A 22,194-nucleotide genomic window follows, 5' to 3' on the forward strand; every position below is an offset into this window, starting at 1 on the left:
AATATCTTCCATTTTTCTATACTGAAAACACTGTTCACTGGAAGTCCTAAGACAAAACGGAAATGCCTCTGTTGTAAAAGTGGGCAGGGCGAGCACAGTGAATGAGTACACAATTTGTACAGTGGGTATCGTCTGTGTGTAGCGGCTTGCTCTGCATTGTTTTGTTTTGTTTTTTACTCCTCCCACTTGTTTTCCTTGACACGGAAACTCACAATCCCCGGCATGGGAGGCGAACTCTCTAACCAGAAGGCCAAATCCTAGTGATATGGCCTTGTGGCCAGAGAATCTTTTTAGGTGTTGGGGAGTAATATTTACACAGGAAATTTTGCTGAGTAAAATTGACTCTGCTGGGGTAACATTTGGTCCCAGTCAAATAGAGTTAAATATACTCTACCACAGGGCTAAATCAACTCAACATAGTGTATTCAACACTTATGGGAGTAAAACGACTTGCATTGACTAGACGGTGTTGCAGACCGAACGGTCCCCCCTAAAAATCGGTCCGCCCTGCCTTCACTGCACATGCGTCATCAACCGCGGTCCACTGATTATCACCTCGTTTCTGCTTCAAACTGCACTCCAGTCATCATCTATCTCAGCGACAGATATTTGAAACTTTTGTCCAACAATCATTTCCACATAAATTCAGCATTATTTCATCAGAAAAGGCGGAGGAAGCAATCAGAGCACCGCAGCTACATGGGCTGCTAGCTGTTGTGTTCACCGACCATCCATCATTTCAAAGCGTCACAGATTAACACCTCATTCCTACTTAAAACTTGTCATCTGATGGTTAATAATCCCATTAATCCATTAATGACCGCATTGGGTGAAGACAGTCCGTCCACAGAGCAGCTAAGCTCCGAAATGACACATGCACAGTGGAGGCAGGGTGGGGGCCGTTCAGGCGGCGACACCAGTAGAGCTGATTTCATTCTGCAATAGAGTGTTTTTTACTCTGTTTAGCCTAGCATCAAATGTTATCCCAGTAGAGTAAATTTTACTCAGCAAAATTTACTATGTACCGACTACTATTGTGTGTGTGTGCACCGCATACACGGTGTGTACAGTGTGTAACCTTTGAAGAGAAGTCTGGTGGCAGTGTTTTTGATCCCGTCAGTTTTTTGATCAAATAGTTTTTCCAGTTGGTGATTCTGTGAAGGATAGCTGACAATGACACACAAAAAACACATTATTGAATCATTAAAGTGAACACTTTCTATTTAAACTGAATTATCCCTGATTCAACTAGAAAAACAAAAAACAATTTTAAACAAGAGTCATCAAGAGATGACATATCCCTCAGAAATCAGTCCCCAGAAATCAGTAATACAAAGTGTTGGGGGATCATCCAAGTACACACTTATGATAAATATGAATTAAGTCGGTCAACTGGTTCTTGAGATATCAAGCTAAAAATGGAGGGAATGACAATATCTTGAATATCTCACTGTGACCTTGAAATTGACCCAAAGTTCACAGTAATCAACATGTGTTGGGAGAATCAGCCAAGTACATCCATATCCTAAATATGAATGAAATTGGTCAAGTGGATCTTGAGATACTGCGCTAATCAGCGAAAATGGACAGACAGACAGACAGACATGCTGATCGCTATGTCCCATATTTCATACCGGGGGATAAAAACATACAGTAGTGTTCAGAATAATAGTAGTGCTATGTGACTAAAAAGATTAATCCAGGTTTTGAGTATATTTCTTGTTACATGGGAAACAAGGTACCAGTAGATTCTCACAAATCCAACAAGACAAAGCATTCATGATATGCACACTCTTAAGGCTATGAAATTCGGCTATTCGTAAAAAAGTAGAAAAGGGGTGTTCACAATAATAGTAGTGTGGCATTCAGTCAGTGAGTTCGTCAATTTTGTGGAAGAAACAGGTGTGAATCAGGTGTCCCTTATTTCAGAATGAAGCCAGCACCTGTTGAACATGCTTTTCTCTTTGAAAGCCTGAGGACAATGGGACGTTCAAGACACTGTTCAGAAGAACAGCATAGTTTGATTAAAAGTTGATTGGAGAGAGGAAAACTTATACGCAGGTGCAAAAAAATATAGGCTGTTCATCTCCAATGATCTCCAATGCTTTAAAATGGAAAAAAAAAGAAAAAAAAAAAAAACAGACGCGTGGAAGAAAACGGAAAACAACCATCAAAATGGATAGAAGAATAACCAGAATGGCAAAGGCTCACCCATTGATCAGCTCCAGGAGATCAAGACAGTCTGGAGTTACTGTAAGGCTGTGACAGTTAGAAGACACCTGTGTGAAGCTAATTTATTTGCACGAATCCCCCGCAAAGTCCCTCTGTTAAATAAAAGACGTGCAGAAGAGGTTACAATTTGCCAAAGAACACATCAACTGGCCTAAAGAGAAATGGAGGAATATTTTGTGGACTGATGAGAGTAAAATTGTTCTTTTTGGGTCCAAGGGCCATGACCCCCAAACTCTGAATTCAAGCCACAGTTCACAATGAAGACAGTGAAGCATGGTGGTGCAAGCATCATGATATGGGCATGTTTCTCCTACTATGGTGTTGGGCCTATATATCGCATACCGGGTATCATGGATCAGTTTGGATATGTCAAAATACTTGAAGAGGTCATGTTACCTTATGCTTTTTTTTTTTTTTTACTAATAGCCCAATTTCATACCCTTAAGAGTGTGCATATCATGAATGCTTGGTCTTGTTGGATTTGTGAGAATCTACTGAATCTACTGGTACCTTGTTTCCCATGTAACACTAAGAAATATACTCAAAACCTGGATTAATCTTTTTAGTCACATAGCACTACTAATATCCTGAACACTACTGTAATAATACAGACTCCACCCCTTTTAGTAAGTCTAATCCAAACTTTAATGGTATCTAGTATGGGTCAAACCCAAAAATAATTAGATTGAATTTTGTTGTCATTGTACAGGTACAGGTCCAATTGACATCTAACCAAACAAAGTGCAGTCGAGCAATATGTAGTAGTTAGGAGTGACGTAGTCAATAATAACTAACATAATCTAAAGTTCTGTAAAGGTCTCATCATCATTAAGCTGTCTGGAGTCACAATAAATAAACATTGAACTTTTCTTGGTTCCATGGTAAAGTAGTTGTTCTAAAACTTATTTTGTCTGACAAATGTTCTAAAGTAAAAACATTTTCATTACAGAAAAGCTATGGGGAAAAAACAAAAACTATTAAAATTGAGAATCTGAACCAAAAGTCAAACATTTTCTTTAATTACTTTTGTATTTTTTACTGTTTTTTTTTTCTCATTTAGATCATGTTGCAGAGAAACATCACTTTTAAACTTCTGTACAAAAGTCTGACTGTTTTTAAACAATAATAATAATAAAAAAAAAACTACTGCTTCTGATGCCAAAATGTATTTGAATGATTCCACCCTTATATTTAGATCTGCTCCAAAATTCAATGCAATCAATTTCAAGATGACGTAATTTATATTATCAAGCCTTATTGTGTCTTTTTTATGTTACAGTTCTGCCCCAAAAGATTCTATTGTATAACAGACCAAACCTTTCCATGGGTGAGTTAGTTTTTGAGTAATCCTGCAAACAAATCAACAAACAAACTACAATGGGCACAAATAAAAATGGAAATCCTTCAGAAACTTTTTAAAACCACTGATTATTTATGACTGTTTGCAGCCAAAAGGTCAAAGTTTAAACTCCACACTCTTACACTGAGGAGGAACCAGAGGTTTGCCTCCGGCGGCGCACCAGCCGACTGGGTGGATGTCTGGTACGCACAGATTCAGCCAGAAGTCTCTGGTGGAGTCGGTGTCAAAACCCTCGTATCGCAGCAGCGCCTTAAAACCTGCACACAGTTAAACAGGTGACCGACATGGACCTAATCCCTGACCCATCCAAATCAAAATGCTGTTTTTTTCACATTTGTCAATCTGCCTTTTATGGTATGCTAGGGAACGAACCACCGAAGCTAACAGGCTACCCGCGGTCCGGGTGTTTATTAAATCATATTTTTGGGGACTGCTTGGAGGTTCTCATACGGATTTGCTTTGGTGTGGACATTAAAAATTATGAGTCGTTTATCTTCTCAGTAACTATGCATTAACAGGGTTAAACAGATCAGGCTGCTGACAGCTGCTAAAAGCGCTAACACCATTAGCATACAACATTAAATAAGATGAGTGTTTCGGTCAGTGCAAATATTACATGATCCATTAGGACTTTTCACCACATAACAAGCCATATTATTCCACGTCTTTGTAATAAAATACTCCAAATGACAAACACAGCTTCCACAACAGCTAGCAGCTGTATCGAGCGGCCTCTGAGCTAAAGACGCGACGAGAGGCAGACACTCGGCTCAGCCACTCGGCTCAGCCACTGTCAATCAAACCAACCACACCCCTAATTTTACAAAACTTTATGGTGTAAAACATCTTAAGCCATGGACAGAAAACAAAAGTTTTTTATATCGGGTTATAAACATGTTTATTTCTGCTCTAAAGTTGGACATTTTAACATGGGCTGCTACAGAAAAGGCTCTGTTTTAGAGGCAGCCTCAAGCACCAAGTTAAGGGTGATATCTCACTGTGCCACGACAGCTTGTGACCGGCATTTACGAGGGATTTCACAAAATATTTGTTGGGTGGCACGATGTGAGCTTCGTGAGGGGTTGACAACGGATGATCGGAAAGAGACCATGTTTCTGGAAGCAGCCGAAGGAGGCTGGCAGCCACAGCTCTGGTGCTGACCTGCGTGCATGCATAGTTAGCAGGCTGGACACCTGTCCATGGGAGCTGGGATTATCTTCTTTGAAATCAGAACCACAAAGGGAAAAGTCTCCTGCTGGTGGCCGTGAGCCATGTGCAGGCATGGTCAGCCCTCAGTCAGACAGGTGGGCTTCAGCACAGCAGTGGACGAATACAGTGCAGTTCTATAGTGTGGTAGATACTGTAATGCTCAGCACATGGTCTTAGACCTGAGATCTGACTTGTCTTTGTGTAAAGCTGCTAGTTAGCCGCTTCACCCTGCTTACATTTGGGCTGAACTAGAACAGAACTGTACCAGCCAGTTTGATGATTCCAGCGATCCAGTAAACCTTCATCGGCAGTCCACTGTCAGTGTTTGGAACTTCAACACGAAGGCCCTCGCTGATGTCGCCCCAGGACTTCCCCATCGAAACCTGACCAGAAACAAAAAGTCACCCGACATGAGGCCAAAGACTGAATATAGGATGCGCATCCTGACACAGTTTGCACAATTAAAATAAACACAGTACATAGATACACAATAAATTTACAAGAGACAAATCACAACCTATTGGGGGGGGGGGGGGGGGGATCCCACTGTGTAACACCCACATGTTTGAAGCAGCTGACTGGTGCCACCATCACATCTCCGCCTCCGAGGTATTTGCCCCAGTCAAAGACATTAACAGACACTATAGGAAACAGACGTTTGTCTTATGGACATGTAATAATGACTCACATTATGTGAGTCAGACAACAACAAAATAATCAACGTTCTTTGAGAAAATCCTGAAGACTCACCACTTTTTTTAATGCCACCCTGCTGGTTCGTGTGGTGCTGACTGGATGCTGCTAGCTTTGACACCAAAGGCTGTTTGTGCAGAACCTTTGCCTTCTTAGTGGGAGGCTTCCCCTTTAAGACAAAGACACGGGATGGGGCATCAAGATGGAAACAGAAACTGGAGTTGAGCACAGAGCTGAAACAGAGACACACGAGCGAGACGTGGCGTTTAAGGCCGGCACACGAGCGAGACGTCGAGCTTAAGGCCGGCACACGAGCGAAATGTCGAGTTTAAGGCCGACACAGGAGCAAAATGTCGAGTTTAAGGCCGACACATGCGTGACACATCGAGTTTAAAACGACACACGAGACAGAGACACAGGTGAGATATCATGTTTAAGACAGACAACTGAGATTGTGCGCCGTATATTTTTGGACAACCATAAGCAGAATTTTGACAAGTTAATATTTTAATGACACTAAAATCATTGCCATTTTTCTCTTTCAAATAAATGTACAGATTCCTCAGTGGCTGATTTCTTGTTGTTGTGTAGACATAAAAAAAAATGCAGACAGATTTTGTAGCAGACACGTTCCTCTGTGTGATTTCTGTGAGACTGTACCTGCAGCCTGGCGAGGACGCTGGCCTTCTTGGAGTTGGACGAGTAACTTCTGGAGCAGGAGACGCTGCAGAAGCGTTTGGTTTTACTGTAGAAAGCGTCTCTAACACCAACCATGCCGCACATCTCACAGGTGGCTACGACACACACACAGACACAACGAGCTTCCTGATGGTGCATGACAGCATCACAAACAGCCGTCACAGCACACTTTATTTATGAAGAGCAGAAACGGGCTGTTTGGATGAACCGTGAGCTAAAGTACAGCTCTCACCTACATAAAGACATGTTTGCAGCCTGCATCCATAGAGCACGTTACGTAACATCGATAATAGGTTCATGTGAACAGCTGCACAGACTAAAAATAACCACCGGCTTTTTGGGCATATGCAGCTAAAAATATGAATGTAACATCAACAGAAATATACATTCAGAAATGAACTGTGAAACACAACGGGAGCTTGGGGCACACTGACCCCAACAACTTCACACAAAGGGCTAGTGTCAATACTTGAGCTTTTTTAAAAATATACATACGAGGTCTATTAGAAAAGTATCCGACCTTATTATTTTTTTCAAAAACCATATGGATTTGAATCACGTGTGATTGCGTCAGACAAGCTTGAACCCTTGTGCGCATGCGTGAGTTTTTCCACGCCTGTCGGTTGCGTCATTAGCCTGTGAGCAGGCTTTGAGTGAGGAGTGGTCCAGCCCCCTCGTCGTTGTTTCATTGCCAGGAAATGGCGGAATGATTTGGGCTTTTTTCCATCAGAATTTTTTCAGAAACTGTTAGAGACTGGCAGCTGGAAACCATTAGAAAAATTTATCTGGCTTTCGGTGAAAATGTTACGGGCTTGGTAGAGAATAAGGAGTGTTACTGTCGCTTTAAGGACGGCCCCCAGCGGCTGTGGGGCGCGCCACGCTAAGAAGCCGCCATCAACAGGCTGAACGACCATTTCATTTCTAAACGGATGGCTGTCTGGATCCGTGACCATCGTGTGCCATTTCTCTGGTTATCACAAGAGCTGGACGTCAACCATTTTCCGGCAGATTTCACTTTTAACAAGAGATTTTGTCATGGAAAGCCGAGCGGAGGCTTCGCGCGTCACGATGGATTCGCTACTGGAGCGAGACAACATCACCTCCGTTTTGGTCTCACAGGACGGCTTTGAGATGGCGTTCAGACAGCTGTCTGTGGTTTTTCCATCGAGTGATTATCCGAGAAATTGTGGATGTGCCTGGACATGCTAGAACATGTCCCGTGAGGCTTCATCACCAGCGTTGCTGTGCATCATCCATGCGGCACCGCCGCGACGCGCGAAGCCTCCGCTCCTCTTTCCATGACAAAAACTCTTGTAACAGTGGAACGTGCCGTTCATTTCCAAACTGGACGCTGTGTTTTATCTGGGACGTCGTCTGACTAGCACAGGAATTGTGAAAAGATGTGGACATCAGCACTTTTTCGGCACATTGAGACAGACGTGCGGAGGAATTCCGCGCGTCGCGGCGGTGCCGCATGGCGCAAAGCAACGCCGTGATGAAGTCTCACGGGACATGTTCTGGCATGTCCAGGCACATCCACAATTTCTCGGATAATCACTCGATGGAAAAACCACAGACAGCTGTCTGAACGCCATCTCAAAGCCGTCCTGTGAGACCAAAACGGAGGTGGTTTTGTCTCGCTCCAGTAGCAAATCCATCGTGACGTGCGAAGCCTCCGCTCGGCTTTCCATGACAAAATCTCTTGTTAAAAGTGAAATCTGCCGGAAAATGGTTGATGTCCAGCTCTTGTGATAACCACAGAAATGGCACACGATGGTCACAGATCCAGACAGCCGTTTAGAAATGAAATGGTCGTTCAGCCTGTCGATGGCGGCTTCGGAGCGCGGCGCGCCCCACAGCCGCTGGGGGCCGTCCTTAAAGCAACAGTAACACTCCTTATTCTCTACCAAGCCCGTAACATTAGAATTAAATTTATGGGACATGTGTGATGATCCTGACAAACTGAGATGAACCTGACTCCCGTGTGTGTGTGTGTGTGTGTGTATGTTTTCTTGTAACTCATCCCTGTCATAAACACGGGGAGTCCTGTCAGAATACATGTACAGTAGGCATGTGGAGATTAATCGATACGAATCAGTATCTAGATACAAACGTGTGCGGTGCGAGTGCATCGATTCATTCAGTGTGCATCGATTCATTTGATGGGTGAAATCGTGATGCATCATTCCCTGCTTGCTTGCATCGATTTTTTTCAGAGGCACATTGAATGCACCATCACTGCTTCGCATTTTGTTTGAAGGAAGCCTGAAAGCACATTTCTACTGCAACAAATCTATTTCAACATCGAGGCCCCCGAGAACTGCACAAGCAGTTGGAGGAGATTTTTGACGCACGTGTCTTTAAGGTGGAGATGAACTGCAGACTGAGGTCCACTGGTGCTACACTACATTGCTCTGTTTGTAACTAGGGATCATGTCCTTAGGGTGAACTAATTTCTGTCTCAAGGTGTTAACCAGTTTAAAGTAAACTGGGATTTTGTGCTGTCTGAAGATCCTCTGTAGTTTTTCCTTCACACGTGAGGAAGACACTAACCACATGTTTGAGGACAAGGAAGTTAAAATATTAGCCAGAGAGAAGAAATGGTTTGAGAGAGGGGTCAAGGAGGCATTCTTTGTGAAACATTTGAAACCCAGCCTTAACCAGGGAGGGGGTCTGAGACACGCTTTATCCCCTGTTTACAATGGGGTACTCAGGTCAAAGCAGTTTCAGTCTTTTGTTCATGGTAATGAGTCATTCACGTCATCAGCAGAGTCGTCAAGGGAGCCACAGCTGCCCTGTCATTAGGAGGGTGCTAACTAGAGCACAATAGGTTCTAATTAGAGCTTTTGTTTAGTCACTAGCCTTAGCAGTCTGCCTCTTGGTAGGAGGGGTCTGGTTAGGTTTAAAACTCCAGCTTTTGTGACTTTGGATCATTCTTCTCGACAAGAGTCAAGACAGAAGTCAGACCACCAGAGCAAGAATTTTAGCTGAGGAAGCTTCTGCGATTTGAAGCGAAACGTCCTCGCGTCAAGCAACCCGGTCCAGTCGAAGATTCAAGCTTCTCTACTGTGGAAACCACCTGGACAACTGAGAGCCTACACAGAAATCACTTTAAGTCACTCATTGAGAGTGATGTTGCCTTAGTGTTTACTTTACTGTTTAAGTTCTGACAGTGTGATGAAACAGGTTCCAAATTTAAGGGAACCAATCTGGTAAATTTGCTGCTTATAAGGAGTAAAACAAATCCTCTGCCTCTATTAGAATCAGAAGAAGAAGAGGAAGTAGAAGAAGAATACCATAGTACCATACTGAATTGTAGCTTCTTATTTTCACATTGTATCACATTGTGAAGAATTGAATCGCCATCAAATACATATCAAATCGCATCGAATCGGGAACAGGGGTGAATCGTATCACATCGTATCATCAGTATCGTCATGTATTCCATATATGTATTGTATCACTGGTAGTGTAGCAAGGTGCACATCGAATCGTTGTTAGTGAGAGATCCACATGCCTATTGAACCAGACCAACATGAATGTTTTGAGTGACAATACAATACAGATATTAGGGAATAACTTTTTTTTACCCATTCTGATATACCTGCCAATATACTACATAGACATAAAAACATAACATTTAACAACATATTTGTAAAAATTTGTAACATTTTCAAACCCCTTTGACAAAGGAATGAAATTGTGGCTTGATGTTTGATAATTTAACACATGAACTTCATTACAAGTAACTATAACCAATAAGTGGATGTCAGGCTGCGTCACACTGCCTTCATTCAGATTGGTAGTCTCCATGTTGCATCACTCAGCACTGGCATAAAATAGACTTCTTATCTATTTGGCCCTGTCCAAGCTGGCGGCATAGTGATCACGTGTCTCCTGACTACACTTTGACTGAAAATGAATGGAATCTGAATTTTAGTTATAGATTCTGAAAAAGGGAGCAACTTCACAAGGTGAATTCATGAGGAAATATCCCCTTTCCTCGTGATGTCAGATGATTAGTTAAATTGGTTGGTTTGCCAGATTTTTACATTAGATTTTTTGGTTTGACATACTGCATGTTCTTATTACATCTCAAGATAGGTCGACAACGTAGGGGGAGTGGAAACAGTTTTCTCAGATTTCCTAAAACCTTTGAAACCCAGAAATGTATGAAAGGGTATAATTTAAATCATCAATAATTGGATTATTTCATCTTTTCCAAAGCAAATCAATAAAATATTTCAGAAAACATGTATTTTTATCGCACGTCATGTTAATGACTCAGATGCAATGTCCATCATATGGACTTTTTCACAACCCTTAAGCCAGTACTGCCAAGTGCCTCACTATTTGTTCTCTACTGCAGTCACTACTGTATATTAGCGAGCCTATTCCACCTGTGTACCTGGAGTTCATAATCATGAATCATTGTTCGTCACTCATGTTTTATGTTATCATAAAAACACAGAAGCATCACTGGATATCTTTGTTTCCCTGCCTAAATACCTCAAGGCCTTAACTATGCTCACACACAAGACGAGAGACTTATGGCTTCAACTTTTAGTGTGAGAAGGGTTGAAATGGCTCAGACTCCTTACGAATGTAACATCTGTCATGGTGGAATTGCCATTCTGTCTCTGTTATCTAATGTGACCAATGGGTGATGGGTGTCCCAGCCATGCTTGACAGCATTGGAAACGGTGCTGCTGGAGTGCCGTCTGCAGGAAAAACTACATAATGGCATAAAGTATTTTACATAAAGTATTTTTCTGCATTTTTATTGAGTAAAATAATAGTTTTCATGTCTGCAAACATGTTGGTGAAAGACTCATATCAGCTGAAATTAAAGGCCACCTGATATAATGATCAAGCTCCAGTTTACCCAGTGGTGGGCACAGCTAACCAAAAAGTTAGCTTCAATAACCGGAAATCCGCTAACTGACTTAACTTTTATAACACTAAACCAATAAAAAAATTTAGCAGAGGCTACAGCTAACCACTAAGCGCTACTTTTTAGTATTAACTTGGCACACTGTCTGCTACTGATAAGCCAGTTTCGAGTTTAAGCACCGCAAGGGCTTCTGAGTAAATTCAAAGGCGATCACAAACCCAAAATAAACAACGAGCTAAAGCTTTTGTCTTTGTGTACCCTGCCTGCTGCTGCAAAAAAAAAAAAACAATGCAGATGGTGGCAGAGGAGATCAAATGCAAAGCACTTTTCACTTATGGTTTCATTTATAAACAAAAATAATTCCGGACAGTTGATCAACATTAACGACAACTCTATTTTTAAAAAGTGAAAATATCGCACATATATTTAAAGAAATGCGCTAATTCCAAAGTTTTGAGCGTTAACCGACACACACGCCAAAAGGCATTATGGGAAATTAGTGTCCTTTCATCCCCCCCCGTCAAAAAGCATAGAACACTGCCATGTACTGGGTGGGAGTGTGAATAGTGACCAACGTGTGATCGGTGACCCACAAATGCCAAGTCACACTTCATAAACAGAATTTTCAGTTTTGCAAATGCCCTAAACACAGCGACTGACCCATGCCGCTTCCGGTCAGGATACGTGTACATGTGCCCTAAACACAGTGACTGACCCATTCCCCATCAGGATACGTGCACACCTGCCCTAAACACAGCAACTGACCCATGACCGCTTCTCATCAGGATACATGCACACCTGCCCTAAACACAGCAACTGACCCATTCCCGTTTCCCATCAGGACACATGTACACATGCCCTAAACACAGTGACTGACCCATTCCCGTTTCCCATCAGGATAGGTGCACACCTGCTCTAAACACAGCGATTGACCCATTCCCGTTTCCCATCAGGACACATGTACACCTACCCTAAACACATTGACTGACCCATTCCCATTTCCCATCAGGATACGTGCACACCTGCCCTAAACACAGCAACTGACCCATGCTCATTTCCCGTCAGGATATGTGCACACCTGCAGTAAGCACAGCAACCAACCCATGCCCGATTCCTGTCAGGCTACATGCACACCTGCACTAACACAGCGACTGACCCATGCCTGCTTTCCCGTCAGGATACGTGTACACCAGCCCTAAACACAGTGACTGGCCCGCTTCTCATCAGGACACGTGCACACCTGCCCTAAACACAGTGACTGACCCATTCCCGTTTCCCATCAGGATAGGTGCACACCTGCTCTAAACACAGCAACTGAACCATTCCCGTTTCCCATCAGGATAGGCGCACACCTGCTCTAAACACAGCAACTGACCCATTCCCGTTTCCCATCAGGATAGGTGCACACCTGCTCTAAACACAGCGACTGACCCATTCCCGTTTCCCATCAGGACACATGTACACCTGCCCTAAACACATTGACTGACCCATTCCCATTTCCCATCAGGATACGTGCACACCTGCCCTAAACACAGCAACTGACCCATGCTCATTTCCCGTCAGGATATGTGCACACCTGCAGTAAGCAAAGCAACCAACCCATGCCCGATTCCTGTCAGGCTACATGCACACCTGCACTAACACAGCGACTGACCCATGCCCGCTTTCCCGTCAGGATACGTGTACACCTGCCCATTGGTCTTGATGAGCGTCAGGGATGAGGTTCCACCAAGTTCATCGTCCTCACTGTCATCAGGAGTGGATCCGCCACTCAGCCCACTGGAGTCGGTGCTGCAGCTGCTCCGGTCCTCATCCAATCCATCCAGCATCCCGAAGGAATCACAGCGTTTCCTGGACACAGAGTCCACCTGAGGACAGAATACATACAACGCTGGTCTTTATTAACATCTCAGATAAATGACGTCCAAAAGCTGCTGTAAAAAAAATCAACACATAAATATAAAATTGCAATTATAAAATGTTTTTTAACTAAATCAAGAATCCAAAATGAAACATGAATGAAGTTTTGTATGCAATCCGTTTAAATCTAAGTTTTTGGAGGTCGTTGTCGCTGCTGAAAAGGTCGGAAACTTTAAAACGTGAGATTTTTAAAGGGAGTCTGGCAGAGCGGCTAAACACAGCTCACCGTGTCTCCGGGCTTCTCCATCAGGCCGTCCCGCGCCAGGAGGAGCAGCGACGGCCGGCAAAGGACTCCGTAGAACTGTCACAGCGGCTGGAAGAACCAGAACCAGAACCAGAACCAGAACCAGAACACAAGACCCAAAACCAAAACATCACCAGCATCACTACGGCAGCGCGCACACCACCACAAACCTGCTTCTTCTTTACATCCGCGGCTCAGAGGAGATAGTCCACTGTCGCCCCCTGCTGGAGTTGTCGTATTACTACTGCCTCAAGATCACAGCGCTTTGATGCGTATAAAACGGTATAAAACAGGACTGCCACTGACTGTGACCATTTCATAAATTCACCCTTCCACATTTTGCCATTTTTAAAGGTTAATGGTCAATATCTGGCTCCAATGTTAGCGTTTTTGTTCTGCCTCAGTAAATTCAGAAGACATTTTCCCTCAAATTTAATGTTGACCTTTGACCTCAGTGAAACGTCACTGCATAAAGTAGTACGGGTTTAATTATTACTGGCCATTTTGATTTGTTTGGGCATGACATTATTTATGTTCTGAGTTATGGCTGAACAGGAGGTAGAACATTGGGACGTGTACCTGGACGACCAATACATGGGTCCGATCCTAAGTTTGATTCCGTTAGATAACCTGCGTCCTTGAATGAGACACTTCATCTGCGTTGTCACACCATGGTGTCCATTATAAGCTCTGGCACCAACCGGTGTCGCAGACCGAACGGGTCCCCCCCTAAAAATCGGTCCGCCTGACTTCACTACGCATGCGTCATTTCGGACTATAGCAGCTCGTCTGAGATGGAGTCTCTTCACCCAAAGCAATCAAATGGATTAATGGGATTATTAACCATCAGATGACAAGGTAAAACCTCTGAAATCATTCTAAAGTCAGTTTTACGCAGAAACAAGGCAGTTTTAAGCAGAAACTCTGCAAAACTCCACAACGCTTTGAAATGACACACGCAGTGAACGCATCAGCTAGCAGCTCGTGTAGCAGCAGTGCTCTGATTGTTTCATCCGTCTTTTATGATGAAGTAATGCTGAATTTATGTGGAAATGATTGTTGTGCAAAAGCTTCAGATATCTGTCGCTGAGACAGATGATGAGTGGAGTGCAGTTTGAAGAAGAAACGAGGTGATAATCCGTGAACCGCGGCTAATGATGCATGCGCAGTGAACACAGGGCAGACTGATTTTTAGTGGGGCCAATCGTTTTTTTTTTGTTTTTTTTTGCTGGGTTTGTAAACAACAAACTGGGAACCAATCAGGTTTAAGGAGGAGCCACCTGTTTAGTTCTTTTTTGTTTTTTAATAATGAGACAGATTTTGCCTGAGGGTTCCAGGAGGTCTGAGGACCGGAAGGTCGCTTTGATTTGACATGTTGTGACTCAGTCCTGCTCAGACTTGTTTAAGGGTTACTGAAGATTAAACCTGTTACTCAAATCATAACCAGCCTGAAGATCTCAGATCCAGCTGGGACGTTTCTCTGTGTGGCTCAGAACCTGCTGATAACATCTGAGGACAAAATGACACCTTGGCAGATTCTTCAGACCAGAGGAGTGGCCCGGCCAGTCCCGGGCCACACTGGGCCCGGCAGAGCAGGGTACCGTGTTCATTACGGACCTGGAGCTTTGGTACAATACAACAGCAAGATGGTCCCGGTGTCCAGACAGAAGGTCACCCTGCAGGAATTGAATGGGAGGCTGGACTTCTATGTGAAACAGGTGAGATACTGTCAGTTACAGGCCGGGCTCATAAGTATTTGGACACCAACACTGCAGTTTTGTGTTGGAGCTCCGACTGTCACCTTTAATGTGACCACAAATACAGTCAAATCAGGTGAGCACATTACAACATTACAACTATTTTTTTATCTTTAGTTGGTAATACAGCAGACATGGTCCCCTGGATTTGACCCCTGGTTGGGTTTTTGGTCTGTACTTCTGTCTTTAAAGGACCAAAAGTGATTGGTCATCTACTGATTGATTTTTATCATGTCCAGGTGATTTGACTGAGAAATCAGCAGATAAAAAGTCTGCAGCAGTTGTTCAACAGCTACTTTTGCTCTTCACTGTCAATATGAAGTCCAAAAATGTGTCAGTAATCAGAACAAACAAAAAGAAAAACAAAAATCCAATCCATTGTAGCGATTATAAAATCATTAGGTGTGGCCATTGCAACAGTTTACATTTGCTGCTGGCTCGCTATAGATTTAAAAAAAAAATTCTCTTGGAAGCATTGTTGCTAACTCTTCAGTACCTACAGGCCATCCTAAAAGTCGCTAGAAGTTGCCAAATGACGTCATCCTCTAATTTGCATATTATTTGCACAATATGATGTCGTAACAGATGCTGTAGGAAAAAAATATTGTCGTGGGAGAGACAAAAAATGTGAGTAAAACACCACAATAATATTTAGAACTATAAATAAACTTAAGTCTTGGTTTGTTTATTTATTTTGCCATTAAAATTGGCCATCACTTGTCAAAATAAAATAATACTTCTCAAGACCAGGGCTTCTCAATGTCATGGAGATTAAATAGGCACACAGTGAAGCAAACGAGGTCAGTGGACTGACCGAGTCCGAGTGAGGGTTGCGATTCAGTGATCACATCATAACAGCAGCATTTAGGTGAGAAAGAAATTTTTTGTTTTAGATCCCTTCTAAAACAGGGCGGGATCCGCTGCGGTGGCATCGCGCGTGTGTGATTCATTTGCTATGACACCAGGAAAAGTAACTAGATTTGTTGCGAGTCGCTTTAGAGAAAAATGGTCGTTAAGAGGGTTTGGAAAGTCATCAGATTTAGCAAGAAAGTTGCTAAGTTGGGAACACTGGTTGGATGGGGGGTGTGCTTCTGACACACACCCCCACCCCGCCCCAGTAGGATGCGTCTTTAGCACACCTAACGAAGTCACCCCCCTTCTCCTGAAGTTAGATCCGTCCATGTGACCTAACTTAAGGCCTCACAATCTTCAGTGATATACTTTTAAATTTGGGTTGACGGTTGAGAATCTGTTAAAACTTCTAAATAATGAGTGAACCTTTGATCTTCACAAATAACATTTGTTTTTGCCAATAATTCAGACTGTTGATGTAAAGTGCTCAAGCGCAACATCCACCATCCAGAAAGTTTTCTGAAAATAGTGACATAAATCATGGGCATGTCATGAACTAGAGGTGAAATCGTACTAAATATATAAAAAAATAAAATAATAAATAATCACAGTTCAGTACACTTTCCAGACTGTTACAATTTTTTTCTTAAAGTCTTTTGAAATATAGTTTTCAAATATAATGCAATACTAAAATACCCTCGGCCGTATGACCATTGTCTTCTTTATAATTTGCAGTTTTTTAATTGGTATCCCAGTGCAAAGTATATAGTACAAAGTGTATATATATATATATATATATATATATATATATATATATATATACAAGGTTGGAAGGGTTACTTTACAAATGTATTCCGATGCAGTTACTAGTTCCTGTTGGGAAAGTGTAGGAACACGGACCCACAACAGGGGGCGCAAATGAACGGACAATGGAGAAAGTCAAATCACAAAGTTTTACTGTTGTGAATTCACACAACAAACACAACAGATTACAAATACAGCAGTAACCGAATTCCAAAGGTGTCGTGTGGGCAGGCTCGACGATAGGAGACGTCTGTCCGAGTCGAACCGGAACCACCCGATTTCCTCTGCCACCGAACCCCGGGGATACTGGAGCCGCCAAGTCCCGAACCCCAGGTGGCCACTGCCTCCGCTCGTCGGATCCGGTACTGCTGGCAAGGAACAGAAACAGTCAGGTGTGGGTGCGGCTGCACCCAGCAACACACAGGGTGGAACACCACCTCCACCTCTTGTCAGGAAAACACTAAAGTGCAGGAGTGTGAGTACTTATCCAAATACTGTTTCCTGCTGCTCTTCTCTCTCTCTGTATAAAGGCAAAAGGTAATTAAGGTTGATATAATCGGCTGGATACGTTACCTCCTTGGTAAAACGATATCTCGGCAATGAGGTGGAGATGCCGTCCTCTGCTGATATACATCAGCTGTCTCGTCTCAGGTGATGGGTGACAGCTGTCACCCTGGCTGCTCCTGTGAGGCGACAGCGCCCTCTGGTGCCTGGAGCCCGCACTCCAGACAGGGCGCCCTCTGGTGGTGGTGGGCCAGCAGTACCTCCTCTTCGGCGGCCCACACAACAGTTACCTGTTGAAAAATGTAATCAGTAATGTAATCCAAGTACCATAATATTAAAGTAATGTAATTTGATTACTTTCAATTACTTCTGGATTACTCCAATATCAAATATGCTAATACAGACAAAAGAAACTAAATATAAATAGTCTTGACCACATAGTACAGTTTATTAAGCAAAAATAAAACTGTTTCTTTTACATGGCATCCTCTGTTTTACTTCACATTATGAATTAAGAGCACCCACAATACGAGGGCTGTCAATAAAGTATAGGTCCTTTTTATTTTTTTCAAAAACTATATGGATTTCATTCATATGTTTTTACGTCAGACATGCTTGAACCCTCGTGCGCATGCGTGAGTTTTTCCATGCCTGTCGGTGACGTCATTCGCCTGTGAGCACTCCTTGTGGGAGGAGTCATCCAGCCCCTCGTCAGAATTCCTTTGTCTGAGAAGTTGCTGAGAGACTGGCGCGTTGTTTGATCAGAATTTTTTCTAAACCTGTGAGACACATCGAAGTGGACACGGTTCGAAAAATTAAGCTGGTTTTCAGTGAAAATTTTAACGGCTGATGAGAGATTTTGAGGTGATACTGTTGCTTTAAGGACTTCCCACGGTGCGAGACGTCGCGCAGCGCTCTCAGCCGCCGTCGTCAGCCTGTTCAAGCTGAAAACCTCCACATTTCAGGCTCTATTGATCCAGGACGTCGTGAGAGAACAGAGAAGTTTCAGAAGAAGTCAGTTTCAGCATTTTATCCGGATATTCCACTGTTAAAGGAGATTTTTTTTAATGAATGGGTCCGCACGTCGGGGACGCGGCACAGGAAAAACACCTCCGTGTTGATAACCATTTGTAAAATCCAGGTGGCTTTTGATGGCTTTCAGTGGAGTGAGTGTATGAGAAATTGTTTAACAGCAGGACATGTTCCAACTTGTCCTTAAGGCTTCCAACAGAGGTGTTTTTCCTGTGGCGGAGCGTCGCGGCGGCTGCGTCCCGACGCGCGGACCCTTCCGCACGTCTTTCATTAAAAAAATCTCATTTCATTAAAAAAACCCAGTAAATCCTCAGACACTGATACAGTTCCTCCGAGAGGGGGCACCTCCACCTCCGAAGTAGGAACACACTAGCAGCTCCTCGCTTCTCTCACCGAACGCCAACCCAGCAGAGAGTGCACCACAGGAAAAACGGCTGCAAAACAGATCAGGCGTAAGTCACAGTTTGGATACAGCAGAGAATATTACCTAAGCGGTAGATGATATCTCGGCAGCGAGGTGGAGTTGCTGCCCGGCTTTTATGGTGCTGTGGTGGTGATGAGTGACAGCTGTCACTCCTGGTTGCTCCGGCACCCTCTCGTGAAGCCTGCACTTCAGGCAGGGCGCCCTCTGGTGGTGGGCCAGCAGTACCTCCTCTTCAGCGGCCCACACAACAGGACTCCCCCCTCAATGGGCGCCGCCTGGCGCCCGACCAGGCTTGTTGGGGTGTCGGGTGTAGAAGTCGGCCAGGAGGGCCGGGTCCAGGATGAAGCTCCTTTTCACCCAGGAGCGTTCCTCAGGTCCATACCCCTCCCAGTCCACCAAGTACTGGAACCCCCGGCCCTTCCGACGGACGTCCAGGAGCCAGCGTACTGTCCATGCCGGCTCTCCGTCGATGATCCGGGCAGGAGGCGGCGCCGGTCCGGGGGTGCAGAGCGGTGAAATGTGGTAGGGCTTAATCCGTGACACATGAAAGACAGGATGGATCCAGACTGAGGACTTTGAGGATGGGGAACGGTCCAATAAATCTGTCCTTAGGTTTTTGGGATTCCACTTGTAGTGGCATGTCTTTGGTGGATAGCCAAACCTCCTGCCTGGGCTGGTATACAGGGGCCGGGGAACGCCAGCGGTCTGCATGGGCCTTGGCCCTCATCCGGTCTCTCAGCAGGGCAGAGCGGGCAGTACGCCACACCCGACGGCACCTCCTGAGGTGGGTCTGGACCGAGGGCACCCCGACTTCTCCCTCCATGAGCGGAAACAATGGGGGCTGGTACCCCAAACATACCTCAAATGGGGAGAGGCCGGTGGCAGATGAAACTTGGCTATTGTGAGCGTACTCGATCCAGGCCAGATGGTTGCTCCAGGCCATCGGGTGCGCCGAGGTCATGCAGCCAATCCTGGTTGGTCCGCTCTGCCTGTCCGTTCGTCTGGGGATGGTACCCAGACAAGAGGCTTACGGTGGCCCCCAGTTCCCTACAGAAACTCCTCCAGACTTGTGAGGAGAACTGGGGACCACGATCGGTGACAACATCAGATGGAATCCCATGCAGACGTACGACATGGTGGACCAGGAGGTCTGCTGTCTCCTGGGCTGTCGGGAGCTTCGGGAGGGCCACGAAGTGGGCCACCTTGGAGAACCGGTCCACTATCGTGAAGATGGTGGTCATGCCCTGGGACGGCGGGAGGCCTGTGATGAAGTCCAGGCCGATGTGGGACCAGGGGCGGTGAGGCACATGTAACGGCTGGAGGAGTCCCTGTGCCCATTGGTGGTCAGCTTTTCCCCTGGCGCAAGTGGTGCAGGCCTGGACGTACTCCCGGACGTCGGCTTCCATAGATGCCCACCAGAAGCACTGCCGGACCACTGCCACGGTCCTTCGCACCCCTGGGTGACAGGAGAGCTTGGAACCGTGACAGAAGTCCAAGACCGCAGCTCTGGCTTCTGGTGGGATGTATAACTTGTCCTTCGGGCCAGTTCCCGGGTCCGGGTTCCGTGCCAGGGCCTCCCGGACGGTCTTCTCCACGTCCCAGGTGAGGGTGGCCACGACAGTGGACTCGGGGATGATGGTTTCTGTGGGATCTGACAGCTCGGCTTTGACTTCCTCTTCGTGAACCCGGGACAAGGCGTCAGATCTTTGGTTCTTGGTCCCGGGGCGGTAGGTGATTTGGAAGTCAAAACGCCCGAAGAACAGTGACAAGCGGGCTTGCCTGGGGTTCAGACGCTTGGTGGTCCGGATGTACTCCAGGTTCCGATGGTCCGTGAAAACCGTGAATGGAACCGCAGCTCCCTCCAACAGGTGTCTCCACTCCTCAAGAGCCTCTTTCACCACAAGGAGTTCTCGATTGCCCACGTCATAGTTTCGCTCAGCCGGGGTCAACCTGCGGGAAAAATAGGCACAGGGGTGGAGGACCTTATCAGACTCCCTGCTCTGGGACAGCACGGCTCCTATCCCTGAGTCGGAGGCATCCACTTCAACAACAAACTGGCGGTTAGGATCGGGCTGCACCAGGACTGGCGCAGTCGAGAACCGGCGTTTCAACTCCCTAAACGCGGCTTCGCACCGATCCGACCAGGTGAAGGGGACTTTGGAGGAGGTCAGGGCTGTCAAGGGACTAACCACCTGACTGTAATCCTTAATAAACCTCCTGTAGAAATTTGCAAAGCCGAGGAACTGTTGCAGTTTCCTACGGCTTGTCGGTTGGGGCCAATCTCTCACCGCCGCAACCTTGGCCGGATCAGGGGCGACAGAGTTGGAGGAGATTATAAACCCCAGAAAGGACAAAGAAGTGTGGTGGAACTTGCAATTCTCGCCCTTCACAAACAGCCGGTTCTCTAACAACCGCTGTAGGACCTGACGTACATGCTTGACATGAGCCTCAGGATCCGGGGAGAAGATGAGAATATCGTCTAGATATACGAAGACGAACCGATGCAGGAAGTCCCGCAAGATGTCATTTAGCAATGCTTGGAACGTCACGGGGGCGTTTGTGAGGGCGAACGGCATGACCAGGTACTCAAAATGACCTATCGGGGTGTTGAATGCCGTCTTCCATTGGTCTCCCTTCTGGATCCAAACCAGGTGGTATGCATTACGAAGATCAAGTTTTGTAAATATTTTGGCTCCATGCAGGGGCGTGAACACTGAATCCAACAGGGGCAACGGGTATCGGTTGCGAACCGTAATCTCGTTCAGCCCCCTGTAATCAATGCATGGACGGAGTCCACCGTCTTTCTTGCCCACAAAAAAGAAACCAGCACCCATCGGGGAGGTGGAGTTCCAGATCAGCCCGGCAGCTAACGAGTCCCGGATGTAGGTCTCCATTGATTCGCGCTCTGGACGTGAGAGGTTGTACAGCCTGCTGGACGGGTACTCGACGCCCGGGATCAAATCAATGGCGCAATCATATGGACGGTGTGGGGGAAGAGTGAGTGCCAGATCTTTGCTGAAGACATCAGCAAGATCATGGTACTCCTCAGGCACTGCAGTCAGATTGGTGGGGACTTTAACCTCCTCGTTAGCGGTCATACCGGGGGGAAGCGAGGATCCTAAACACTCCCGGTGGCAGGTTTCGCTCCACTGAGCCACAACCCCAGACGGCCAATCAATCCGGGGATTGTGTTTTATCATCCATGGGAAGCCCAAAATAATGCTGGAGGTAGAAGGTGTTACAAAAAACACAATCTCCTCCCGATGATTCGCAGACACAACCAATGTTACTGGCTGTGTCTTGTGTGCCATCTGTGTCTTGTGTGTCAAGGGTGCCATCTAGTGCCCGTACCTTCAATGGTGAAGGAAGGGCCACTAGAGGAAGCCCCACTTCCTTTGCCCATCTGCTGTCCAAAAGATTCCCTTCCGACCCCATGTCCACCAGTGCTGGGGCGTGAAGGGTTAGAGCCCCACTCAGGATCGTAACTGGGAGTCGTGCAGATTTACATGCGCACCCCTCGTGCGTGTTATGACCCACCCTTAGCCCAATCTCTAAGGGTGAGTGTTGTCG

At 45.4% G+C, this 22,194-nt stretch overlaps 1 protein-coding gene across 1 annotated transcript in view; it reads right to left on the reverse strand.

Moving 5' to 3' along the window:
* LOC117527821 (MBT domain-containing protein 1-like) overlaps positions 1-13,445 on the reverse strand; it is a 41,178-nt gene extending 27,733 nt beyond the window's left edge. The window contains 8 exon segments of the mRNA XM_034190326.1: positions 1,079-1,167; positions 3,715-3,849; positions 5,067-5,184; positions 5,363-5,442; positions 5,552-5,663; positions 6,155-6,288; positions 12,742-12,955; positions 13,234-13,445. Coding sequence (XP_034046217.1) covers positions 1,079-1,167; positions 3,715-3,849; positions 5,067-5,184; positions 5,363-5,442; positions 5,552-5,663; positions 6,155-6,288; positions 12,742-12,955; positions 13,234-13,254 — 903 coding nt within the window. The 5' untranslated portion in view covers positions 13,255-13,445.
* Between the last annotated feature and the right edge of the window lie 8,749 nt (positions 13,446-22,194).

The sequence above is a fragment of the Thalassophryne amazonica genome, chromosome 16, assembly GCF_902500255.1.
Source record: "Thalassophryne amazonica chromosome 16, fThaAma1.1, whole genome shotgun sequence".
NCBI lineage: Eukaryota > Metazoa > Chordata > Actinopteri > Batrachoidiformes > Batrachoididae > Thalassophryne > Thalassophryne amazonica.